General features: G+C 40.1%; 1 protein-coding gene across 1 annotated transcript in view; it reads right to left on the bottom strand.

The window, feature by feature from the left end:
- Pka-R1 (protein kinase, cAMP-dependent, regulatory subunit type 1) overlaps window positions 1-22,545 on the bottom strand; it is a 412,780-nt gene extending 390,235 nt beyond the window's left edge. Inside the window, exon 1 of the mRNA XM_067135499.2 lies at window positions 22,287-22,545. Within this exon, the coding sequence (XP_066991600.1) occupies window positions 22,287-22,304 (18 nt within the window). The 5' untranslated portion in view covers window positions 22,305-22,545. The remainder of the gene's footprint in view (window positions 1-22,286) is intronic.
- Between the last annotated feature and the right edge of the window lie 5,003 nt (window positions 22,546-27,548).

Here is a 27,548-nt window from a genome sequence, read left to right as displayed (position 1 = left end):
CATGCAAACAAAAATCAAACAAGTACTTCAGATATGGTAATATATCCCAACCCATTGTCTTCAGTATATCCTCCGAAACCTTATCAATTCCAGCAGTTTTCTAGTTTTCAACTTTTGTATCTTACTGTAAATGACATTGCTGTCATAGGTAAATTTTAATACTTCTTTAGTATTAGTCACCTCCTCTATCTGGACATTATCCTTGTAACCAACAATCTTTACGTACTGCTGACTGAATACTTCTACCTTTTGAAGGTCCTCGCATACACACTCCCCTTGTTCATTAATTATTCCTGGAATGTCCTTCTTGGAACCTGTTTCTGCCTTAAAGTACCTATTCATACTCTTCCATTTTTCACTAAAATTAGTGTGGCCACTAATTATGCTTGCCATCATGTTATCCTTAGCTGACTTATTTTCTAGATTCAATTTCCTAGTAAGTTCCTTCAATTTCTCCTTACTTCCACAGCCATTTCTAACTCTATTTCTTTCCAACCTGCACCTCCTTCTCAGTCTCTTTACTTCCCTGTTATAATATAGTGGATCTTTACCATTCCTTACCACCTTTAAAGGTACAAACCTATTTTCACATTCCACAACAACTGCTTTAAACTCCCAGAGTCTGTTTACATTTTTATTTACCGTTTTCCACCGATCATAGTTGCTTATTAAAAACTCCCTCATGCCTGTTTTATCAGCCATATGGTACTGCCTAACAGTCCTAATTTTGATCTCTTCCTTTCTTTCACATTTATTTTTAATTACCACAAAAACAGCTACGTGATCACTAATACCATCTATTACTTCGGTTTCTCTATAGAGCTTATCTGGTTTTACCAGCACCACAACCAGAATATTCTTCCTTCTAGTTGGTTCCATGCTTTCTGAATCAGGTGCCCTTTCCATATTAACTTATTTGCCATTTGTTGGTCATGCTTCCTGTCGTTCGCATTACCTTCCCAATTGACATTTGGTAAATTGAGATCACCCGCTACGATCACGTTCCTTTTCTTATTGTTTCCCACATAGCTGATTATCTTAACAAATAATTCCGAATCGTCAGCGCTAACCTTTGCCTTACTGCCTGAGCCTTACCCTAGAATTTCGTGCTTGTCATCTTTAACTTTTTCGTAGCTTAAAAATTCTTCTTTCACGAGAATGAATACTCCCCCTCGTACCTTTCCTATCCTATCTCTACGATACACCCTCCAGTTCCGTGAGAAAATTTCTGCATCCATCATATCATTTCTCAGCGATGATTCAACTCCTATTACAATATCTGGTAAGTATATATCTATTAAATTAATTCTATTCCTTTCTTTACAATACTTCTACAGTTGAGCACTAACAGGTTTATGTCATCCCTACTTGATTTCCAGTTCCCTGTTCCCGTAACACCGCTGCCTAGCGCACCCTGTTTCCCTGAATGTACCTCCCTATAACCCTTCACTAACCATTGAAGTTTTTGTCTCCCTTTACTTGTCTTACCCTCCACGACCAAGTCCATATTCTCGCACGTAACCTATCATTCTCAAATCGCCTCGTATGATCCAAGCTGGTTTATGCATGCAGTTCCTCCTTCGATTCATTCCCAACTTAGTTTTATCTACTCACTTCGAGTACCTTCCTGCCGCAGTTTCCCATCTGTTAGTGCCAGAAATCCTTATCGCTACTTTCATGTCTGTTGCTTCTAACTTATAAGATAATCCGGTTCAACCCAGTTTTCACTCCCGTACAGCAAAGTCGGTCTGAAACCAGACCGGTGTAAAGAAAGTTTCGTCTGGGAGCCGACTTCTTTCTTATAGAAAACTGTTAATCGCAACAGCGAGCTCATTGAATTAGCTCTGCTGCACCTTGTTTCAAACTAACTACAATCCTGCGAGAATACATACCCTAAATACTTGAAATTATCAACCTGTTCCAGTTTTGCATTTCCTACCCGACAATCAATTATCTTAGGTTTCTTTCCTACTGACATCAATCGAGTTGGGCAGTTTTCATTATAATGGCAGACACTCACTCTCCAGTTGCCTTTTTACATCATCAGAAAGACGGTTTTTGTGGTTTCTCAAATGAAATAAACATAGATCACTACAAGGAAATCCGTAGGAATGTCGCGATTAAAAGCACCCAGATAATTTCAACCGCGATACAGGCTACAACCTCAGTGAATCATGGCTACCTATTATCAGAACCATTACAGAATGATGCTTTACTGTTGCCATTCGCTATCCCCAGCATGGGGCTAAAATGGCGTCCCAGCAACCTTTAATGCATAGTTTCATTTCTCTGTTGTCTCCTGATGAAGAAAGGCAAGGTTCCTTTTGAAACGCGTAGAGTGTATTTATAATTAATTACACGGCATAAGCCCAAAAATATACTTCATGAATAGCAGTGAGAAACCTTGGCGTGACTATGACCAAATACACTAGAGACAATACGCGACACTCAGCGAGATATCGAGGGACAGCTATTAGAGCTCTCTCTAGCGGGTAGACCTGGGAACTACTGATTCTGCCATAAGAGCACGTGTATTTGTGTATTAAGTTTTTGGTGTTATTTATGCGTTTTCAGTGAGTTGACATAATTAAATAATTGCGTGTGCCATTCTTTGATATCTCCTCTCAACATGAGGGGAAATGTATGTGCTGTGTTTGGCTGCAGTAACTATGAAGGTAGAGAAGAATGCGCGGTCTTTCTTTCGCTACCATCGTGACAAGAAAATGTAAGTAATATTGTATTTGCATACATGTTCTTCCAGTGACAAAGAGATGTTTATAGTACTTCATAATCTTCTGACCTGCTCGACCCATATTTTTATTATTGCTAGGGGCTTTACGTCGTACCGACACAGATAGGTCTTATGACGACGATGGGATGGGAAAGGCCGAGGAGTTGGAAGGAAGCGGCCGTGGCCTTAATTAAGGTACAGCCCCAGCATTTGCCTGGTGTGAAAATGGGAAACCACGGAAAACCATCTTCAGGGCTGCCGATAGTGGGATTCGAACCTACTATCTCCCGGATGCAAGCTCACAGCCGCGCGCCTCTACACGCACGGCCAACTCGCCCGGTGACCCATATTTTAACTGGCTTAAAATATTAATACGCATATTTTATTGTATAGTGCTGCAGTTAACCTTCAATACCGATGTGGTGTTGTAGGTGTGATCTATGGGTTTTGAAATGTCACAGAAGTGATTTGGATAAGTTGTACAAGAAAGAAGGGACGTTACGCTTATATAAGAATTATAAGATCTGTTCAGATCATTTCAGGCCAGCGACTTTAAAAATCCTCGACTATACAGCCAAGGGTATGTTACATTTTTACTCTAATTGTACGTAAATATTCCTCAAAGCATCACTATCGACAACATTTTCATATTTTTCTTTCTTTTATCCCTCTTTTCAGATTAAAGCCGGGATTTATAGATTTTCTTTCTGTTGGTAAGCTTCATGTTAAGAGGAAAATTGTCCAGCTTTTAAATGTTAGGCCTAATTCATTGCATCATGTGTGTAAGGAATGTGCCGATATTTTTATTGACAAGTGTCTTAATGTGATGATACAATGTTTCTCAAATGAGAAAAAAGACAAATCTAACCGTAAAAGTTCAGGCAGGAATGCTAAAGCAAAACAAGTAGGTAATGCATAAATGAGAGATCAACCCATTTCACAGCAGTCCATTTCACATCTTGTTTATATGTCTAATTTTAGTCTTTAAATAATAACCTTTTAAATAATTCTTCATTCATTTATCCAGAATTGCTTTAGCAACTTCGAAGTTAATATCTCAATAATACTTCCTTTCTAGACGTAATTTATTTATCCATTTTCGTATATGCATTTCCATTGATATTTGAATTTAGCGCGACTTTTCAGGTCAAGTCACTAGGAGCGCCACCGTCGAATTGTCTCCAATTTTAATAAGGCTAAATCCGCAAGTGTCGCGTATTGTGTCTACTGTTTTTGCTATGACAAACTCTAAATTAGACGGAACATACCAAAAATATATGTCAGAAAGTGTGTGCTTCGCTTGATACATTGAAAAGAAATAAAACTACAGCGAGCTTTCAAACTGTTGCCTCAGATTCATTTTTAACTTGAGATATAGTATGATGTGCACATAAATCCTTACTATCAAGAACTTCACTGGTTAAATCTGACAAAAGATGTAAATATCACATACTTGTATTAATACATGGACTCCTACACAGCAATTCGCCTCACTACATTTCTTCTATATAAACTTCACTTCCTCACCTAATTTCATAACTGTAATACTCGCGCAATTCCTCTTCACCATTGACCTATGTGTAACAATTATTTTACGGTGACCGGTTCTAGACTTTGGAAATCCTTACCAGTCAGTGTCAGGGACAGTGGCTCACGAACTAAAATCAAGAGATCTTGCCGAGATCACCTGTTGTAAAAAACCAACTGACATGTCCACTGTTCAGCTCAGTGTGTGAATGGCTTTTGTGTTTTTCTGGCATATGTAAACCCAGATAATAGTTGTGTAACATGTGCATTTATTTTGTGTGTGTGTGTTCGAGCAATATCATTTCATATTGGTTAAGGTATAGTATAAGAGTTTAATTCCTTTCAAAATGCGAGAGTGATGGCGTGAGTTTTGGCATAATGTAATTCTACTAAATTATAACTTAATATATCTGCAGACAAATATTGTGTGGTTAACTGTAGAGAGGGCCATGCGCCCAAACTTTGCCACTTGAAAGAAGACAAATCTACGCATCTCTCTATATATATAAAATAAGAGTTTTGTCTGTACATTGCTCAGAATTTGAAATGAATGATTTTTCTGTATAGGTGATGTCCACAGTAACAAGGAAAGTCACTTTTTATTTTCTCTAAATTCATTCTGTCTGTCAGTATGTATGTATGTATGTATGTATACGCATCACGAGAAAACGGCTGAAAAGAATTTAATGAAAATCGGCACGTAAAGTCAGGGAATGAGCCACTACAATCTAGGCTATAAATCATTTTATTCGCGCTGAGTGAAATGCTAGTTTAGGGGAAGGCATAAACATAATTCTCAAATATTTATACTATTAGTGGCCCTATCGGTGAATACTACATAACTAAAGTTACAGAGAATTAAATCTCCGATCGTTTATGTCTTATACATTGTTACCGTATCGGCTTTGATAACAAAGATATTCATGAATTTGTATTTTTGTTGCCAAGTCCACATCAACGTCGGGCAACGAGAAAATGGGTAAACAGAATTTAATGAAAATCGGTATATAGAGTGTGGGAATAAGAAACTACAGTCTAAGCTATAAGTAATTTTATTCACCCTGGATGAAATGGTAGTTTAGAGAATGCACCTAAAATTTAATTTTTATATACCCATGTTAATGGTCTTATAAAAGGTACTAAATAACGATTCGATAAGAGTGGTATTTCGCAGTCGGAAGAAAACTAAATGTGAAGACCTACAATATCGAAAACGCATAACACTGATCAACAATTACATTACACTGACCATAGTTTGTTGTGATGTTCTTTGTTTCTTATGCTGCCACTCAACTCCGATAGATGGGATTACTGCTGCGTACCGAGTATAACAGCCTGACTGAATATTGGCGGGAAATATCTGGGAAGTTAGAAATCTTTCTTCTTTAGCATGCCATACCTCTGGTTCATACATTTTCTGATACTGCTGGTGCTGGTACGCAACACATTGGTTCATTACAGTATTCTAGCTATTCGATCCCTATTCTGACACGCTGTTTCGAATGAGCAGCGTGCACAATTAAAGCAGAGGCTCACTTAGTAGTAGTATGGCGTGGTCTAGTATTACAATTCAGGCATATTCCAAAATATAGCACCACAATTCATTAAATAACTCAAAATTCAACCCTGAAAAGAACAGTTTCTTAAGAAAAGCTTTTTCCTCTTCACTTTTATTAAATACGATATTACTACATTCGTTTTATTCTAAATTAGCAGTGAAGAGAGGGTTTCTCCTGTGGCTTGGAGGAAAAATTTACCTCCAAGTCAGATAGATTTTTCCGCCTCCAGTGTAGTGAATTGAGATTTTCCGACTCACCGGGTACTCCTAGAAAACAGAATAGTAAAATGGCATAGTTTTTACTCTGGTCATTCCAGCTCTGGAACTTTGGACTGTGAGATCGACAGCGTAGCCTGTTGGTTAAAAGTAAGAAAATGTGTGGTTTTTCATATGATAGCATTGCTTTTAACCGCGCCATTCTTACTGACGTCATTGTAATGACGTATGTTTATTTCAGTTGGGAAAACCACTAAGACAGTCTTTCTGAGGATGTAAAAATGCAGGTGGAGAGTGAGTGTCTACCATTATAATGAAAACTCCCCAACCTGACTGTGACTGATGGTGGGCAAGCGGGCCTCCCTTTACAATGAAAATTCCCTAACTCAGTCTTCATATGAGAAAAGACGTTTGGTGAGTTCCCCGTCGCGTTTCTAGGGTAATGTTAAGAGCTATGCAATTTAATACAATCTTGCTGACAACGTGTACACTAACTAACCTAGAATGCTGTATACAATGTAGAATTCCGTAGCGAAGCACTGGTACATCAGCTAGTAAATGAATAAATATTAAAATGAGTGGCAACAAAAGAGACAAAGTGTATATCAAAAAACAATGGCCAATGTAATGTTACTGATGATCAGTTATGAGCTTTCGACAATATAGGCCTTCCCATTTAGTTTTCCTCCGACTCTGTGATATTAGGGCATGTAATTGAAAGGGAGTCTTCCTTTCTTTAATGACTCCCTCTTGTCTTATTCTTCAAGCGATCGTTCAATCACGATCTCCCTAGGTAAACTATTGTTCTTTTCTAACCTCGACAGTGTTACGTATGGAAGCCTAGGGAGTCTTTCACTTACATGTTCTTCGTGGGCATTGTCTTTCTTAGGCCGATACTCTCATTTTTCGACATGTAGATTTTCCATTTTTTTTTTTCTCTGATTAGTATTATATAGAGGATTGTTGCCTAGTTGTACTTGAATCGTCGCCATAAGACCGATCTGTATCGGTGCGACGTAAAGAAAACAGCGAAAGAGAAAAAGTTGTACTTGCTCTTTAAACAATAATCACCACCACCATTCTTTAGTCAGTATGGTAAAACTGCATAACACATAAATTATCGGAAATTGTATTCTCTATAACATTCGTTTTGCACTACTTTTTGATGGGATATGTAACATAGGTATTTAAAAACTGAATTTCACGTGCCTTCTCCTTAACTAAAATTTTATGCAGCATGAAGAAAATTATTTATAGCAAGTAGCTCCTTATTCCCTGACTTCGCATACTGATTTTCATTCAATTCTGTTTACCCATTTTATCGTGGATCGGCGTTGATGCGGAATTAGTAACAAAATCGAAATTCAGGAATATTTGTTATCATAGCTGGTACGGTAAAAATGTATAGAACATGAATGATCGAAAATTTAATTCTGTATAACTTTAGTTATGCAGTATTTATCGATAGGACCACTAATAACATAGATATTTGAGAATAAAACTTTAGGCATTCCCCTAAACTACCATTTCAATCAGCGTGAATAAACTTATTAAATTAGTATTGTAGTGCCTCATCCCTCGACTATACATACCGATTTTCATTAAATTCCCTTCAGCCATTTTCTCGTGATGCTCATACATAGACTACGTACATACATAAATGACGGAAAATTGAAAAGTGCATTTCCTCGTTATTGTGGACACGACTGATACAAATACAATTCTTTTAAAATTCTAAGCAATGTACAGAAATGAAAAAGAATGGTATTTCTGTATCGGTTATGTCCACAGTAACAAAAATTTTGGGTAATTTCTGTTTGTCTGTCTGTCTGTCTGTCTGTCTGTCTGTCTGTATGTATGTATGTATGTACACGCATCACGAGAAAACGGCTGAAGAGAATTTAATGAAAATCGGTATGTGAAGTCGGGGGATGTGCCGCTACAATCTAGGCTATAAATCATTTTATTCATGCTGAGTGAAATGGTAGTTTAGGGGAAGGCCTGAAATTTTACTCTCAAATATTTATATTATAAGTGGTCGTATCAATAAATATAGCATAACTTAAGTTATATCGAATTAAATTTCCGATTATTTATGTCATACATTGTTACCGTACCGGCTATGATAGCACAGATATTTATGAATTTGTATTTTTGTTGCTAAGTCCATATCAACGCCGAGCCACGAGAAAACGGGTTAACAGAATTTAATGAAAATCGGTATATAGAGTCGGGGAATAAGAAACTACAGTCTAAGTTATAAACAATTTTATTCATCCTGGATAAAATTGTAGTTTAGGGGAAAGCGTCTAAAATTTAATTTTTAAATACCTATTTTATTGGTCCCATCGAAAAGTCCTACATAACAAAAGTTATAGAAAATACAATTTCCGATCATTTATGTTTTATTCACTTTTGCCGTACCGACTATGATACGAGTAGTATTTCAGAGTCGGAGGAAACTAAATGTGACGGCCTACAACATCGAAAGCGCATAACATTGATCAACAATAACATTACTCTGACCATTGTTTGTTGTGATGTTCTTTGTCTCTTATATTGCCGCTCAACTCCGATAGATGGGATTAGTGCTGCGTACCGAGTATAAAAGCCTTACTGAATATTGGCGTGAAATAGCTTGGGAGTTAGAAAACTTCCTTCTTTAGCATGACATTCCTCTGGTTCATACATTTTCTGGTACTGCTGGTATGTAACACACTGGTTCATCATAGTATTCCAGCTATTCGATCCCTACCCTGACACACTGTTTTGAATGAGCAGTGTGCACACTTAAGGCAGGGGCTCACTTAGTAGTAGTAGTAGTAGTAGTAGTAGTAGTAGTAGTAGTATGACCTGGTCTATAATTACAATTTAGGTCTATTCCAAATGACAGCACCACAATTCACTAAATAACTCAAAATTCAACCCTGAAAGAGCCGTTTCTTAAGAAGAGCTTCTTCCTCTTAACTTTTATTAAATTCTACATTCATTTTATTCCAAATTAGCAGTGAAGAGGGCGTTTCTCCTCTGGCCTGGAGGAAAAATTTGCCCCCAAGTCAGATTTTTCCGCCGCCAGTGTAGTGAATTGAGATTTTCCGACTCATCGGGTACTCACAGGAAACCGATTAGTAAAAGGGCATAGTTACCCTGGGACTCTCCACTATTCGACCCCCCCCCCCGAAAAAAGACGAAGAGTGTTCACGGATCACGGCTGTCTGCGGCCTGGTCATTCCTGCTCTGGAACTTTGGACTTAAATCAGCAGCGTAGTACTGTTCGTTAAAAGTGAGAAAATGTGTGGTTTTTAATTTGATCGAGTATTTCATATGAAGGCATTGCTTTTACTCGCGCCATTCCTACCGACGTCATTGTAATGACGTAATGACCTATGTCCATTTCAGTTGGGAGAACCACTAAGACATTCTTTCTGAGGATGTAAACATGCAGGTGGGGAGTGAGTGTCTGCCATTATAATGAAATTCCCCAACCTGATTGTGACTGATAGTAGGCAAGCGGGCCTACCATTACAATGAAAATTCCCTAACCCAATCTTCACATGGAAAAGACGTTTGGTGATTTCCCCGTCGCGTTTCTAGGGTAACGTTAAGAGCTATACAATTTAATACAGTCTTGCTCACAACGTGTATACTACCTAACGCGGAATTATGTATACATTGTAGAATCCCGTAGCGAAGTACGGGTACATCAGCTAGTATATATACACACACACACACACACACACACACGAGGGTCGAGTCATAAGTCATGGCAACTTTTTTTCTTCTCGCAAACAGGAGACAACACGGAAAATCTAATATATGCATTTGGAAATATAGGGCATGTACTTATGCATAGTGCCTGAAGACAAATTCTGACTTCAAGAGATTTTCGTAGGAAAGTGACAGAACACAGGCCATGGTAAACATTGTTTTATTATGGTATAGACAGCAAATATACAAGACTACGTACAAAGGACAGGTCTCCACTGGTTACACACCCTCGAAATAATCTACTCCGTACATTTTTGTCCATGGACATTGGACGGCCTGGGCGAGGCAAATCGGCAGTTGATACTCTACCCCGTTTGAACGTCTCCACCCACCTCGCCACTGTTCTATAGGGCATGGCATGCACACCTAAATGCTTGCGCAGCTCTGCATGGCATTGGCGTGCATTTCTGCCGCAAACTGCTATTTTAATATACGATCGTTGCTCCTGCTTGTTGACTTCCATTTTGTGACGCTCTCATTCACACACTGAACTTGAGGGCATGCGTAGACCCACACTGTTGTTCACATACACCATCTAGTGGCATCATACGCAAGTACATACCGTATGTTTCCAAATGCATATCTTGGATTTTCCGTGTTGTCTCTTGTTCGCGAGGGAAAAAAATAGTTGCCATGACTTATGACTCTACCTACGTATATATTTCAAGTGATTTGCTTTGAAATGGTGCAATTGTACATAATTAAATTAAATAATTAAACATAACTTTACAACTTCCTCCCTTCAAACCCCACGTATATGTAGAAAGGCGACTTCTCTGAGCATGTGGGTGTAGTATTAAAATGCGAAAAGAGTAAAGCTCCCACGCAAGCTCTCAGCTTTTTGAACATTTTTCAAGCCTCGTCTGGGAGTTAATAACACTTTCATGTAATCACGAACACTGACAGTAATTGCGCCTTTGGACGATCACAGGAGCGCAAAGAGCTAGCCAATAAAAACGCAAAGACGACTGAGAGGCAACAGTCGCCTGTTGAATGAGGAGGACAGCACAGCATTAGTTATCCTACGACTTTTCGAATCTCATTTATGCAATAATATACGTGCTATACTGAATAGCAAATTTGGTTACACATCACACTTAGCTTCCAGTCTACACAGAAAGCGGAGGTTCCCCACGGTCAACCACGCGACGGATAAACATTGACAGATCTGTAATTTTAAGCCTTATAGTTGGATGATGGTGGTGGTGGTGGTGATTATTGTTTTAAGAGGAAGTACAACTAGGCAACCATCCTCTTAAGTTGGGATGATCAGTCCTAATAATGACCGGGCGACTTGGCCGTGCGCGTAGAGGCGCGCGGCTGTGAGCTTGCATCCGGGAGATAGTAGGTTCGAATCCCACTATCGGCAGCCCTGAAGATGGTTTTCCGTGGTTTCCCATTTTCACACCAGGCAAATACTGGGGCTGTACCTTAATTAAGGCCACGGCCGCTTCCTTCCAACTCCTAGGCCTTTCCTATCCCAACGTCGCCATAAGACCTATCTGTGTCGGTGCGACGTAAAGCCCCTAGCAAAAAAAAAAAAGTCCTAATAATGAAGGCGTACTCAGGTACGGGCAGCTTACAGTAGCCTACTCCTCTGATACCGCCATAGCCGGAGAAAATAACATCTGACCAAGAGACACTCGAGAGGAATATTGGACAACAATCTTTGCAAAAGTAAGAGCAATTTTATATTTGGCTCGAAATTCCGTACTCAACGTTAACAACTTCCAACCCTCCCCCCGCGTGAGGACAACGCAAAAGCCTAAAACGCGAGACAGGACGACAAATCCCCTCCGGCATTATTCTTGGCTTTCTAGACCGAAGCCTTATCTCACCGTCAGTGGACTTCGAACCAGCCCTCAGATCAGGTGAAATATCCCTGATGTGGCCGGGAATCGAATCCCAGGCCTCCGCGAAAGAGATAGGCTGGTTAACCCTAGACCACTAGAACTCTGTATTCCAACCGTAATTACGAAGGTTATGTTTACAAGGATACTTTAATGCTGTTTGGAACAAAATACAACAGTGATGTTTTCAACATCGCTTACATTTTCTATAACAGCCTGACTTATCACGGGTTATCTACCAAGCCACTGCACAAGATGAAAAAGTAAGAAAGAAAAATATAGTAGATATATAATATGCACAATACCCTACTCTCGGCGACTATCAATCAGCCACTACTAATCTGCATTTAGGGCAGTCGCCCAGGTGGCAGATTCCCTATCTGTTGTTTTCCTAGCCTTTTCTTAAATGATTGCAGAGAAATTGGAAATTTATTGAACATCTCCCTTGGTAAGTTATTCCAATCCCAACTCCTTTTCCTATAAACGAATATTTGCCCCAATTTGTCCCCTTGAATTCCAACTTTATCTTCATATTGTGATCTTTCCTACTTTTAAAGACACCACTCAAACTTATTCGTCTACTGATGTCATTCTAAGACATATCTCCACTGACAGCTCGGAATATACTACTTAGTCGAGCAGCCCGTCTCCTTTCTCCCAAGTCTTCCCAGCCCAAACTTTGCAACATTTTTGTAACGCTACTCTTTTGTCGGAAATCACCTAGAACACATCAAACTGCTTTTCTTTGGAATTTTTCCAGTTCTTGAATCAAGTAATCCTGGTGAGGGTCCCATACACTGGAGCCACAATCTAGCTGGGGTCTTACCAGAGACTTATATGCCCTCTCCTTTACATCCTTACTACAACCCCTAAATACCCTCATAACCATGTGCAGAGATCCGTACCCTTTATTTACTATCATATTTATGTGATTACCTCAATGAAGATCTATAAACATCACGAGGCATCGCCTTACTGATCACGTTTAGTTAATACGTAGGTGATACTCATCGCGATTTCAGTAGTAATAACTCAGGTTTTAATGCAGGATACTTACTTTGTTAGACCTAAGTAGCATGAATTATCCAGCTCGTGAAGGATCTTGACCTGCTAAGACCCAGTCAGCTGGCCTGCAGACATATATATATTTGAGTGGCATGTGGTCAATGTGACGACATTTTAAGCCGTATTGCTCTGCTTTCTCGATCGGGAATATTATTAATTTTAATCTATGGCATTGTAGTGCAAGTTAACGTATTTTGTTTTTGCCAATAAGCCTATTTCTTACCAGTCATAACTGATGTGCTTACGACTCAGCAGATGAGGAATTTGGATTAAAAATGCATCGAAGTAGAAAATGTTACGGAAAATCTGAGATTTTAGTAGTGTGATGAATAAGTAACAAAATTCGGGTAACCCCCAGTCTTAACAATAACAGAGGTATACACTGCTTATATTACTTAGCACAACCATTGATCAATTTTCAACACATACACTTCCAAATGACACAATATTTGGCAGAAAGAAAAATAACGTTTACTCACAGTATCCTCTTCACCAAAATTGTAGATCAGGAATCAGTATGAAGAATAAGGAATAACACAAAATAATAAGGACTTGATGGGTCTCTAGTGGACACTGCAGTCATATGGAATGAGATTTGAACTGTCAAGACCAGCGTACGTTTTCAGTCGCGGAGCATGACAGGCATATAGACTACAGTTATCTGCTTTTGAAGAAATACGAAATCCTAACGAATTATGAAAAGTTGTGGTTTTGTAAATGTGTCTCTCCTTGAAGACATGAGAACTCACGTATTCTTCGGCACAGAAGATTAAAGAGAAGATATAGCCGGAAGATGGGTAGATCAGGCAAAAAGGATAAAAAAGGATAATGCGAAAGAGCACATAATATGACATCCCTCAGCACTCGAACCCGATATCCATGTTCTTCGGAGAAGTTCGTGTCCCTAGGGTGGCTACATCGTCGTCTTTACCTTCGATAACGACCTTTTTAATATAAGTCACCAACTAAAGCCTTTTTATGTCTAAGGGTAAATTTTTAAGATTATAGATTTTAACCAACAATCTTTGAGTAAGACAAACATCCGGTGTGATATCACAGCATACGAAATATGACAGAAACCAGCATACATTACACATGGTGCCACGGCGTTCGGTAATAAGGGTAACAACAAGCAAATAGCTTATCCTCGACACCGTTTCTAGTAGCGAAGGATATTTACAGTATGTAGACAAATTCTAATTTTTGTAAAGCAAAATCATCTCCGTACATGCCACGAAGCCCGTTGGAGGGGTGGCCGGCCGCCTTTATCCCCAGGAATTAACCTGGTGGCGTGGGCTGAGTGAATCTCAAGATCATGTGCACCTTCGGAAGTGGAAATCTCGTTTCTTACATTTTTCTCCTCGACACCGTTTCTAGTAGCGAAGGATATTTACAGTATGTAGACAAATTCTAATTTTTGTAAAAAAAAATCATCTCCGTACATACCACGAAGCCCGTTGGAGGGGTGGCCGGCCGCCTTTATCCCCAGGAATTAACCTGGTGGCGTGGACTGAGTGAATCTCAAGATCATGTGCACCTCCGGAAGTGGAAATCTCGTTTCTTACATTTTTCGACTTCCTGACGGGGAATCGAACCCACGTCCTGCCGAGCGAACCAAACACGCCTTTACCGCCTCGGCCAGGCAGCCCCTAGACATACTGTAATGTAAATCACTAAATTTAAATTGATGTACCAAGATACGTGCCCTCTGTCGGATATTAATCTTTTCCCAACCGCCCATCTACAGTATATCAGCAATTTGCAATATATTGGTACTGTATTTTTATTACAATATTAATAATTAATGAACAGAAACGAGAACGCCTTTACAACATTCAATTTGCGTTACCGTAATTTATAAGCAACATCTTTTGTAAGTTTATTCTCAGATCTGCTTCATAATAGGCCAATGTTGCGTTCTGTTCTTGGCCATTTTAAGTTAATTAATTAATTAATTAATTAAATAAAACTCTGGTTTTAGTTTACAAGGCCGGCCCCGTGGTGTAGGGGTAGCGTGCCTGCCTCTTACCCGGAGGCCCCGGGTTCGATTCCCGGCCAGGACAGGGATTTTTACCTGGACCTGAGGGCTGGTTCGAGGTCCACTCAGCCTACGTGATTAGAATTGAGGAGCTATTGACGGTGAGATAGCGGCCCCGGTCTCGAAAGCCAAGAATAACGGCCGAGAGGAATCGTCATGCTGACCACACGACACCTCGCAATCTGCAGGCGGTCGCTTGGCAGGCCAAGGCGTTTCAAGGGCTGTAGTGCGAAGGGGTTTGGTTTTTTAGTTTACAAGGTACCATAGTGACCAATTAGTAATCAAGTATATCCAGGAGTAATATAACGTGATTTATTTTCCTTCGTCTCAATATACAGTTGTTGATTCAAAGCCTCGGCTGCTGTTAACAAGTCTTTTGAACAGACACTACCATAACACCTTGTGTGCCTCTGCCGAAGTACCGGTTTCCCAACCATTAGGTCTATAGGATGAACCATTTTAGTCAAGGCAACCTAGACTACGCAAACGTTTTGCAACAAAGAGAGTTGTCGGGAGTCCAGCTCCAGGGCCTTCGGTTCGGAGGCCCCGATTTCGATTCCCGACCAGGCCGGGGATTTAAGTTACGTTTGGTTAATTCCCCTGGCGGGGGGAGTGGGGTTTTGTCATTGTTTATATATATCTTCATTTACCCACGGCAACCCCACTACCAACCACCAAAGACACATATCAGCCCTACGGGCTGGTGTCGTAAAAGTCTGGTCAAGTCCATACGTATTGTACAGTTCGCACCCGTAATCACACCATGATGTGGGGAGAGCAGCGAAAGAAGAAAGCCTTCAATCGGGCAAATATCTCATTTAATTTTACAAGCCGAAATCTTGAGCATAGGCCTATTGTATGTTAAGAATCTATACTCCGCACGGCTTTACTTCTAAATTGACGTTTCGCAAAACACATGAGCATCGCCTTTCCTCTGTTGCCAGCATGCTACTGCCGCGAGAACAGCTGATGCAATACAACGGCGGCAAACAGCCATTTTAAAATGCAATACCGATCTCAAAAAAGCTAATGAACCTTGATTGAAAACATTTTTTTTTTTTTTTGCTAGGGGCTTTACGTCGCACCGACACAGATAGGTCTTACGGCGACGAGAAAACAAATTCACAGAACTAAACTTACTAACAACATCCGATACTAAAAAGAGAATATATTATTAAGAATAAATAAGAATGAGGAAAAAACATCACTCACCGCTAATGGCTGGCACAGGAAGGAGGTTATGGGCTACAAAGGGAACACTTCACTGATCTCAAGAGTCACTGGAAACCTCCAACCATGATTCACTGTCACTACCAGCTCCAAAAGATATTATTAAACTTTCAATGCAATTCTCCACTACACCTTCATTTTTCCACGCCTCGCGTATTATTGTTGGTGTATCGCGCACAACTTTCCTCCATTCATCGGCACTGACATTCGCCACGGCTTCGGCTAAGAGGTTTTCCACCTCGGGAATAGTAAACCGCTTAGTACACCAACCAATACACGGGCGAAAATAAAACTACAGCTATTTTTATACACTGAAATATATATTTTTTTTTTTTTTTGCTAGCTGCTTTACGTCGCACCGACACAGATAGGTCTTATGGCGACGATGGGACCGGGAAGGGCTAGGAGTGGGAAGGAAGCGGCCGTGGCCTTAATTAAGGTACAGCCCCAGCATTTGCCTGGTGTGAAAATGGGAAACCACGGAAAACCATTTTCAGGGCTGCCGACAGTGGGGTTCGAACCTACTATCTCCCGAATACTGGATACTGGCCGCACTTAAGCGAATACAGCTATCGAGCTCGGTACTGAAATATTAAACCTGTATTGTACTAACTTATGCTATGCTAAACTGTAAACTACGCTATACTGTACTGAACTAGAGAGATAAAAGACTAATATGAAAAACACTAATTACTGAAGAAAAATGCAAAAGATCGCGAACCGTAATGAATACCATACACGCTGAGCGAGATAGGTAAACCACGTGGTGAATGTAAATAGTAGAGTTGGCAACTAGCTTTCGAGATGGCACTTTGCCGATATAAGTCGATATAAATGGCAGCTTGCGATTGGTCAGATGTCTTTGTTTCAGCGCATAGCCACAAGACAGAGCCAAAATCGGCCAAAACGTCAATTTAGAAGTGAAGTAGTGCGGAGTATACGGTGTGGAAGGATGCTCTCATCATCCCAATCCCGAAAAAGGATGCACCCAGTATTCCTTCAGATTACCGACCAGTTTCTATCCTACCACCCCTGTCCAAAGTGCTGGAACGCCTGGTACACGAGAAGATCTTTACGTACTACATACATATGCTTTACTCGACACTTACCAATCACTTACCAAACGTGACAGATGACATTAGATATGCAACAAACGAGTGACAATACTTACCCTTTGAGATTTCAGTAGCGCATTTGATACTGTCGATCCAAGGTTGCTTCGTTCCAAATTACAGTCCTTAAACTTTAGCCAGAAAGTTCTGGAATGTTTATATTCTTACCTCACAAATCGCCGGCAGTGTGTGGTTGCAAATAATAATAATAAAAAATCAACGTGATGAACAAAAAATATTGGTGTCCCACAAGGGTCAGTCCTGCGCCCTCTCCTGTTCATTTTATATACAAATATCACCAGTTCAATTACGCACTGCAAGTACCATCTTTATGCTGATGATCTGCAAATGTATTACCACACTAGAATCAATAATATAAAACAACAATATGTAATGCAAATGCTGACCTTGAGCTAATTAATGGCTATGCAATTTAAAACAAGCTTAAATTAAAACCCCACAAAATGCAAGCCATTATCATCGGTACATCAAATAATCTTCACATTTAAAAACAAAATTGCATTCCTCCCATAATTTTAAATAATACTGTTATACCTTATTATGAATCAGTTTCTGACCTTGGAGTTATTATAACGGAAACTCTAAACTGGTCAGCGCAAGTTAAGATATATCTGTAAAAAGGTGTATTGTGGCTTGCACCCCTTAAAACGGTTCAACTTGTTCAGTAATTTTTATTTTTTTATTTTTTATTATTATTTCCCATTCCTGACTATTGTGATGTAATTTTTGCGGATATAACAAATGAATTAAGCTTGAAACTACAACGCACTCAAAATGCTTGCCTTCAGTACGCTATGGATTTACGGTATGACGCCGCTCGAGTTTCTCCCTACTTATAAACAATTATCTTGGTAACGACTAGACGACGGGCGTAAACTACATTCAAATACTCTTGTGTACTAGGTATTTTCGGAAGACATCCTTGCTTATCTTTTCAGAAATTTTCGTCACCTTGGTTCTTTACATTTCCATGATACTCGCTCAGTGTCCCTCCTAGAAATACCTGTCCACCGAACAACCACATACCATGATAATTTACTATCACCGCTTCGGGATGGTGGAATGCTCTTCTCAAAGACATCAAGGATGCTGCATAAAAAGTATATTTTAATCCTCTTACCAGCAGTTCCTCGTTATGTGCTTCCAGCAAGGTAACCTGTACGGGTAGAGCGAGTGATTGTGTGTGAAACTAATGTTATGAGATTATTGTACAATTAAATAAAAAATTGTGTTAAAATGATAACTGAATTAAATTTAAAACATCCGTACTGTATTTACCAATTAGAAGTAAACATAGCTAGCAGTAATTACAGTATTTAACTTAGATCTAGTATTGTAAAATTACAATTAGTGTAAATTTCAGTTAATATTTTTACTAAGTTTACTAGTATTTTTACTTTCGTATTTCTTTCGTTGTGTATTGAAATGGAAATTTTTTCAAATCTGTGCAGTTCCTTTTTTCTTTCTTTCTTTCTTCTTTGTGTGTATATATTTATACTTTTGTCTTCAACATTAGTGTTATTTGTAGTTCTTGGTATTTTAAGTTTATCAGTGTCATTGTATTAACAAGTAATAATATGTGTGTGTGGTTAAGTGTAAGAAAGGGCCAGGAGCCCTAACTTCACCACAGAAAATAAAGGCTTTATGTATCTAGCTATCCACTCGGGCAACACCACTGAATGTGTACATTAATGACTGAATAAGAGTGAGGGGTGTTACGATTATTATTAATTATGAGTAGGTTATTATTAATGAGTATCATTATGAGTCCAGATAGTGGTTATTTTCACTTAGTTTTTAAACTGATATTATGAACGGCAAAATGATGCTATGACACACAATATTTTCACTCATGACCCCAGCTGCGAAATAAGTGGTATAAGTAAGAATAATTATTCGAGACGATGCTGTTAAAACGGATGTAATCAAGACACCAAATTGAGACACAAAACGCTTCCATAATAATGTGCTGTATCAAATAAGTTGCTTACGTGGTTCGCGTCACGTAACAGCGAGTTTGCATTCGGAAGAATGTGGGTTCGAAGCACACCGTCTGCTACACTGAATGGTTTTCAGCGGATTCCCATTTTTACACTAGGCCCATAACCGCTACGCTCTTAATCCCAGCATTTTCTCAACATTACGTAGCCGAAAACATTATACGCGCTAGTGCGACATTAAATCACAAGCGAAAAAAAAAAAAAAAGTCACGAAACTGTACTAATCGTGGTCATACATTCTATAATCCACAATTTAAAATCTTCAGATCAGATCATTGAAGTGTCATAACTGTTTTTAATCATTTCAGTAAAACAGTTGAACGAGTAATAACAGCGTAATTATGTTGCACAAGCTTCCCACGAAATCTAATTTAGTACATTTCAATTATCAATAACAATCGTTTACCGAAAACAAAAGCGCTGCTGCATTTTATGAAAAATGGACATTGAGACTATCAGAATCTTTCTTTTTTTTTTTTTTTTTTGAGCGTGCATGCGACCTCTCAACCTATGCAGATGCAATCCTTGTACGAAGGAAGGCTGTAGCTGACGAGAAAGGCGCCAGCACGCTATCTGCCTAGAGCTGAACTAGAGAAACCACAGACAACAAGGGTCACCTTAGAACCGAACTGACCGAGCTCGATAGCTGCAGTCGCTTAAGTGCGGCCAGTATCCAGTATTCGGGAGATAGTGGGTTCGAACCCCACTGTTGACAGCCCTGAAGATGGTTTTCCGTAGTTTCCCATTTTCGCACCTTAATAAAGGCCACGGCCGCTTCCTTCCCACTCCGAGCCGTTTCCTGTCCCATCGTCGCCATAAGACCTGTCTGTGTCGGTGCGACGTAAAAGAAACTTGTAAAAAAAAAACCGAACTGGAGAAACAACAGACAACGAGGGTCATTTTTTCTTCCTCTTGGCTTTTCTTCATTTACTTAAGGTTAGCACTACATGTGGATTAAACCCAGTTTCCGAACGCCAACAGTATGCGTAGGGATGTATTTGCTATTGCGTGTTCTATAGTATTCGTAGTGCGATGTGTTGTACAGTCGCCCCCCCCCCCCACAAAAAAAACAATGAGCGCAAAACAGTTCCTCGCAATTACACTTTTCTCAGAAACAATAGAACCTACAGATATGTTTGTTGTATTTTTTTTTTTTTACAATTTGTTTTACGTCACACCAACACAGGTAGGTCTTATGGTGGCGATGGGATGGGAAAGGCCTAGGAGTGTGAAGGAAGCGGCCATGGCCTTAATGAAGGTACAGCCCGAGCATTTTCCTGGTGTGAAAATGGAAACCATCTTCTGTTGTGAGTATTCACAGGGTCTGTATCTACTGTACATGCAAGGTGAATTATATTTTGAAAGTCTGATAAAATAGCAAATGCTAAGAACATACAATAACATGCACTCCTTTTTTTGAGCGACTATACGTAAATACCAAACCAAACCCCATGGTACAGCCCTTGAAGGGCCTTGGCCTACCAAGCGACCGCTGCTCAGCCCGAAGGCCTGCAGATTACGAGGTGTCGTGTGGTCAGCACAACGAATCCTCTCGGCCGTTATTCTTGGCTTTCTAGACCGGGGCCGCCATCTCACCGTCAGATAGCTCCTCAATTCCAATCACGTAGGCTGAGTGGACCTCGAACCAGCCCTCAGGTCCAGGTAAAAATCCCTGACCTGGCCGGGAATCGAACCCGGGGCCTCCGGGTAAGAGGCAGGCACGCTTCCCCTACACCACGGGGCCGGCGACTATACGTAAATAGAGATATATATTAAGACGAACATAAACATCCTGCCAGAGGAATTATTCAAACCCTGGTAAAATTCTCGTTTCGATGGAAAACGAACCGGAGACCCTCTGAATCGAAAATCATAATGCTGACCAATCAGCCAAGAAGCCCGACTCAATAAGGATCATAACAGTGGAATACACTTTCTATCATCACTCTAATTCATGGTTAAGTGCGTGTAAACTAACAACTATCTGTAACAGAATTAAAGAATTAGGTCAACATTAAATACTGTACCAATCACCTTCTATAACCATGAGAGGACTCAGTCGATTGGTTCAGCTTGAAATCACGGCGATAGCTAGCATTTTCCCTAGTATTTTCAAGTGCACTAGAGACATTGCTGTGATGGTTACTTTTGAAATCCTAGAAACCTTATTCATTACAAACACTGTCGTCACAGGCAACCAAACTTAATATCTTCCTCCGTGGATAGGTGCGTGCGTGTCGGCTTCCAGTTCGTAAGATCGTAGGTTCAAGCCCGGCAGAGGTAGCCGGATTTTTGAAGGGCGGAAAAAAGTCCATTCGGTACTCTCTGTTGTACGAAGATTGCATGTAAAAGATCTCTGGTGATACATTTAGAGTTTACCAGACAAAATTAGAATTCAGTCATAGATCGCCCAAAAGAGATACATTTTTCTGCCATCTGACAAGAGTAAAATGGAATGTCGAAACTGACATGAAGGCAGCCTAAATAGCGCCAATTCAAAATGCTAGCACATAGTAGCCGAGGCCATAGAATTATTATTATTATTATTATTATTATTATTATTATTATTATTATTAGTGTGCACACATTAATACAATAACAAAAGGTTATCTCACAAAACACACGTGGATGATAACCGCGATATATATATTCCTCAGTGAAAAACTCAAGTGACAGCAATTTCGAAACGGGCCTATGCAGAAGATCCATATACATTGTTAAAATGATGAATAAGCGAACCCTTTAAGCACTGACTGATGAAACCATCTCACGCCGACTTTGCACAGACATTCTCAGTAAATCTTCCTAGTTCCTTACAAACTCGAAGAAAGCAATAGACAATTAGTTACATTAAGTCCCAAGTCACATTTCCCATCTATTTCACATAAGTTTTACAAGCATAACAGACCTATCAAGATCTCTGTGACCCCCAACTTCCTAAACCTTAGCAGACTTTACTAATATGTTGTGAGTTCTACAAAGACACGTTCCAACAGGCGCTCATAACTAGTTGGTTTCTACGCACAGCTAAGAAATAATACATAAATACGATGACCAACAACTGCAGCGACAGGTGTATACTCTCCCTACTGAATAATCAGTAGAACGGATTTCTATGCCTCCCCACCCTCGTCAAAGTTCAAGTCAGAAGTTAAGTAGAGTAGGCGTACCTCGGATTTGTTTGGCATGTCGGTGGTGCTGGCACACACAATAGCACTCGCACACTCAACACAAGACTGACTGTTGTGCCTTGCTCACATGACTCGCAATGCGAGATGGGGACAGACCGGTTGGTCAAGTCTTTCTCCGCGTGCGGCAAGCACTCGCACACTGCGAGACGGAATGGGAAGGGACAGCCAGCGGAGCGGGGAGCAGCAGACGCCAGGCGTCGCGACGAGACACGGCGCATTCGGGCCATTCGATAGGTGAAGGAGTAAGACAAACTACAGACATCTTCAGTACGGTACACTCGCAAGACGAAGACGAGAGGTAAGACTTATTCGATATATTTTTTTCTGAATATAAGGAATTCTGTACCGATTCGAATGCGCAAACGAAAAGGATATAATAATGTGGACAGAAGTTCAGAGCAACACGAAGTAATGCACGACCAAGAACTTAAATGAGAATTCTGTCATTCAACATTTCATAGACGCGAGTAGGTGTGTTGTATGGGCTATTACTCCACGGACTGATTTGCTGCAGATTGCCATGTCATTCTATTCTGAGTTAATATATAAGAAACCATTTCAACACATTATTCATGTCTTAACCTCCCCTTCCATTCAAAAAAGTCACGAAGTTTCCAGGAGGAAACTCCCCTGCTTACTTTTCTACTAATAGTTCTCTCTTCCCATAGAATATCTTCCCGTTCACCACCATTATTTCATAGCAACGAACTTCTACAGTTTTTAATCAATCCCTATCTGCACCAAATGTTGTTCATGTTCGCCTCAATAACACCACAATCCATACTAAAGAATTTAGTACACTACTTTCTGACATGCATATTTAAGATTGACGTGACCTAATTTATCTTCTTCACAGCTTGAGAGTGAGTCAATATCTAAAGTCCTTGATTCAAACATTACTGGTTATTTTACTATCGAAGCAGCAAGATCTACACACTTTTAAGATTTCGTTTCTGAGTTTGATATTAATCCACTTCAGTCCAATGTATGTATTTATTTATTTAATTTTGCTCCGTTCCTTTTCCAAGACCGTGTATATATCATCAAAAACTACCTAATAGTCTCAGCATTGGATAAAATGACTAACATCACTAGATTATCACTCTCCCAGAATAGAGAGAACACACACACATTTGGCACATTTATGACACGAAGGCACAAATTGAACTCTACAATTCTATGTTCTTGAAGAAAATACACAATTCTTCAAAACATTTAAAGTTTTCCAACCATCTCAGGTATAACCTGGTACGAGCGGTGTTCTATTCTTTAATGCTTGGACATTTGAAATCTCGTCGGTCACATATTTGTTGCTGGGAATGTTCTGAATATGAAGTTAAGGAACTTAGTATGTCGTTCCAATATATCACAGATAAAACCTAACCCAAAGATACAAACTTCAGTAGAAGTCCACTGCACCAAATACACGGGAGAAGTTGAGTCGGATGATACAAATTTGGGTAATAGAAACCAACCCTTCTTCTGCACATTACTTCAATTTTGTTTGAACTACCCTTGTTAACCCTGACATTTTGACAGGGTATGTGCAAGAAATCCCAGGCCTTTTTCTTTCTTTCTTTCTTTCTTTCTTTCTTTATTGTAGTATATTTTATTAAAATATGCATATTTCACTTATTTATTGTCCAAACTGAATATTGTTTATATTTTATTTGCAAAGACATACTCTAAAAAATACTAAATGCAAAAGTAAATAGTTACGCAAAAATATATATAATTTTCCAAAATCTACTGACCAAATCAGAACATTTTTATTTTTTTCACATTTCTACAAAATTTCAAAAAAAAAGGCTGGTCAACCCCACATCACTTAAAAGAACATTTAAAAATGAACAAAACCACTAAATTTCTGAACTACAGAATTGAAGAACTACAAACAACACCGTTCACTTCCCTCCAACAACGTAGGCAACTGGCACACAAGGTCAATGCCTTCTAGATTTCGCTCGCTTCTTTCGGCACTGTATACTACACTAAAATTTGTTGAAATGGTTGATATGAGTAGATCATTTCTTCCCGACTAATTTGGTGTATGTTACGCGTATATTGAGAGCGTATTATATTTTCAAAAAATATTTACGAAACGTCCATATATACGGACGTTGGGACTTCTTGCACATAGGCCTACCTTCGACGTCCGTATATACGGAAGCTGGGAGCGAAAGAGTTAAGAATGCAGCATTACGTCTACTACAGAGCTTTTGTTTCAGTTCTACACATCTGTTGAGGCTTCTTGTACGTTGATCTTCAAAAAAAAAAAAAAAAAAAACACCGCTCGACTGTATGTAAATTGTAGCCACAATTCAGATAAGGGATTGCCATTAAAATATTTAATAGCAGTAGAACACTTCTCTTGAGACTGCAAATATGACAAACCTGGGTAGCACACGCTCCTTTGCACGTAACAATGAAAGCCCTCTGGTTTTGCTGTATCTGAGTAATCTTGTTTATTCAACTTCCACAAAGTAACAGAATCCACGCGAAGCAGCTTCGTGAACTGCGTAAATGTAAAAATACCCATAAATGTTTCGCAACACACTTTCAATGCAAACTGGAAGGCACTGAACAGCAGTCTGCACAGTATTGTTTACAATATGGGCTGCGCAACCCACGCCCACAAGTGGTTTATTGAGGGAATTCTTAATAATGGTACATACACTGTTTTTGCATTTCATTGCTGCTCCACCAAAATAATTACAGTATTATCTGCAAGTTTTCCAATATCTCAAGTATGTATGAAGACACATTATCAGTAGTTTCCCCACACTAGTCTGAAAATCGAGAATCACGTTTACAAAACTAGCAGGACGGAAGTAACGCACAAGCGGAAAAAGTTCAGTAGCCTCGCGATTGAAAGAGTCTGAATAGATTACTGAAACATAACTCACCTCAATTAAGTCATTCCGTAATTCTGAAATTGCGGAAGGGTTGATTACATTCGTCACTATGGCCACCGATTTTGTTCTTGCTAATAATCATCATCAACTGTTTACCCTCCAGGTTCGGTTTTTCCCTCGGACTCAGCGAGGGATCCCACCTCTACCGCCTCAAGGGCAGTGTCCTGGAGTTTCAGACTCGTGGTCGTGGGATACAACTGGGGAGAATGACCAGTACCTCGCCCAGGCGGCCTCACCTGCTATGCTGAACAGGGGCCTTGTGGAGGGATGGGAAGATCGGATGGGATAGGCAAGGAAGAGGGAAGGAAGCGGCCGTGGCCTTAAGTTAGGTACCATCCCGGCATTCGCCTGGAGGAGAAGTGGGAAAACCACTTCCAGGATGGCTGAGGTGGGAATCGAACCCACCTCTACTCAGTTGACCTCCCGAGGCTGAGTGAACCCCGTTCCAGCCCTCGTACCACTTTTCAAATTTCGTGGCAGAGCCGGGAATCGAACCCGGACCTCCGGGGGTGGCAGCTAATCACGCTAACCACTACACCACAGAGGCGGACTTATAATAATAATAATAATAATAATAATAATAATAATAATGCTATTGGCTTTACGTTCAACTAACTACTTTTTCGGTTTTCGGAGACGCCGAGGTGCCGGAATTTTGTCCCGCAGGAGATATTTTTACTTGCCAGTAAATCTACCGACACAAGGCTGACGTATTTGAGCACTTTCAAATACCACCGGACTGAGCCAAGATCGAACCTGCCAGGTTGGGGTCAGAAGGCCAGCGCCTCAACCGTCTGAGCCACTCAGCCCGGCGATTTTGTTCTTGCACACGAATGTTGGGTATCAAAACAAGTTTTGATGTATAGTCAGTCAACCAAAAGGATTGTGTTCCAACGTGTGAAATGGGACACATCCTTCGGCAGCAGCCAATTTCTCCTTCGAACCAAATGTCTTACTCCCAGAAGGAAATTGTCAATGATGCGCTGGATGCTGCAACATTGCCTTTTATTGATGTTTTCTATTTCTTTATTTTTAGACGCAGACAATTCAATTCGCTTTACGTCGCATCGACACAGATAGGTCTTATGGCGACGAACGGATAGGAAAGGACCAGGAGTGGGAAGGAAGCACCCGTGTCTTTAATTAATGTACAGCCCCAGCATTTTCCTGGTGTGAAAATGGGGAAACCACAGAAAACCATCTTCAAGGCTGCCGACAGTGGGGTTCGAACTCACTATCTCCCAAATACAAGATCTATTTCTTTTTCATTCAAGTGCCCTATTAACTCTTCTTTCCCTCCAATAGCTACCGAAAATAATGCACAGCATTTCGTACAGCGAATGCGGTTCTACTTTTTTTTTTTTTTTTGGTACGTCGCATCAACACTGATAAATCTTGCGGCGACGATGTGATAGGAAAGGGCTAGGAGTGAGATGGAAGCGACCGTAGTCTTACTTAATATACAGCCTCAGTATTTGACTGATGTGAAAATGGGAAAACACGGAAAACCACCTTCAGGGCTGCCGTCAGTGGGCTTCGAACGTACAATCTCCCGATTGCAAGCCCACAGCTACGTAATCTAAACTGCACAGCCACTCGCTCAGTACAGGTTATGTCCTGGTCTGATTAATCTTTCCTCATGGAAGGATGAAGGCCCTCTAGTTCAGCATTAAATACACATTTACGGTTGACATTCGACATTCCGGTGGTAAAACTTTACTCTTCAATGCACAGCACTAGCAAACAACATCGGTAATTATAACCTACGATGGCTGCCTCCTCCGAGCACATACGAGTTATCGCTAGATTGAACTGATTACTATAGCACTCGAAATGAATCGATTATTAAAAACCGAATTGCCATCAGCCACCTTCGATGAGTGATGAAGTACTTTTCTGATTGGCTGATCGGAAATAGCACACTCTTGTCCAGATCTTGCATTTAATCAAAATCAAAGCCTATTTTCTTTGCACTGTTGACTACTTCTTCGTTCTCCTCAACACTAAGGTTATGGGTAACATACATGTCACCGGGCGAGTTGGCCGTGCGCGTAGAGGCGCGCGGCTGTGAGCTTGCATCCGGGAGATAGTAGGTTCGAATCCCACTATCGGCAGCCCTGAAAATGGTTTTCCGTGGTTTCCCATTTTCACACCAGGCAAATGCTGGGGCTGTACCTTAATTAAGGCCACGGCCGCTTCCTTCCAACTCCCAAGCCTTTCCTATCCCATCGTCGCCATAAGACCTATCTGTGTCGGTGCGACGTAAAGCCCCTAGCAAAAAAAAAAAAAATACATGTCTTCCAAGCGTTTCAGTTCTTTGGCCAAC

The sequence above is a fragment of the Anabrus simplex genome, chromosome 1 (genome assembly GCF_040414725.1).
Source record: "Anabrus simplex isolate iqAnaSimp1 chromosome 1, ASM4041472v1, whole genome shotgun sequence".
Taxonomy (NCBI): domain Eukaryota; kingdom Metazoa; phylum Arthropoda; class Insecta; order Orthoptera; family Tettigoniidae; genus Anabrus; species Anabrus simplex.
Note: the sequence above shows the minus strand (reverse complement) of the source record. Positions and strands in the feature narration are given on the sequence as shown.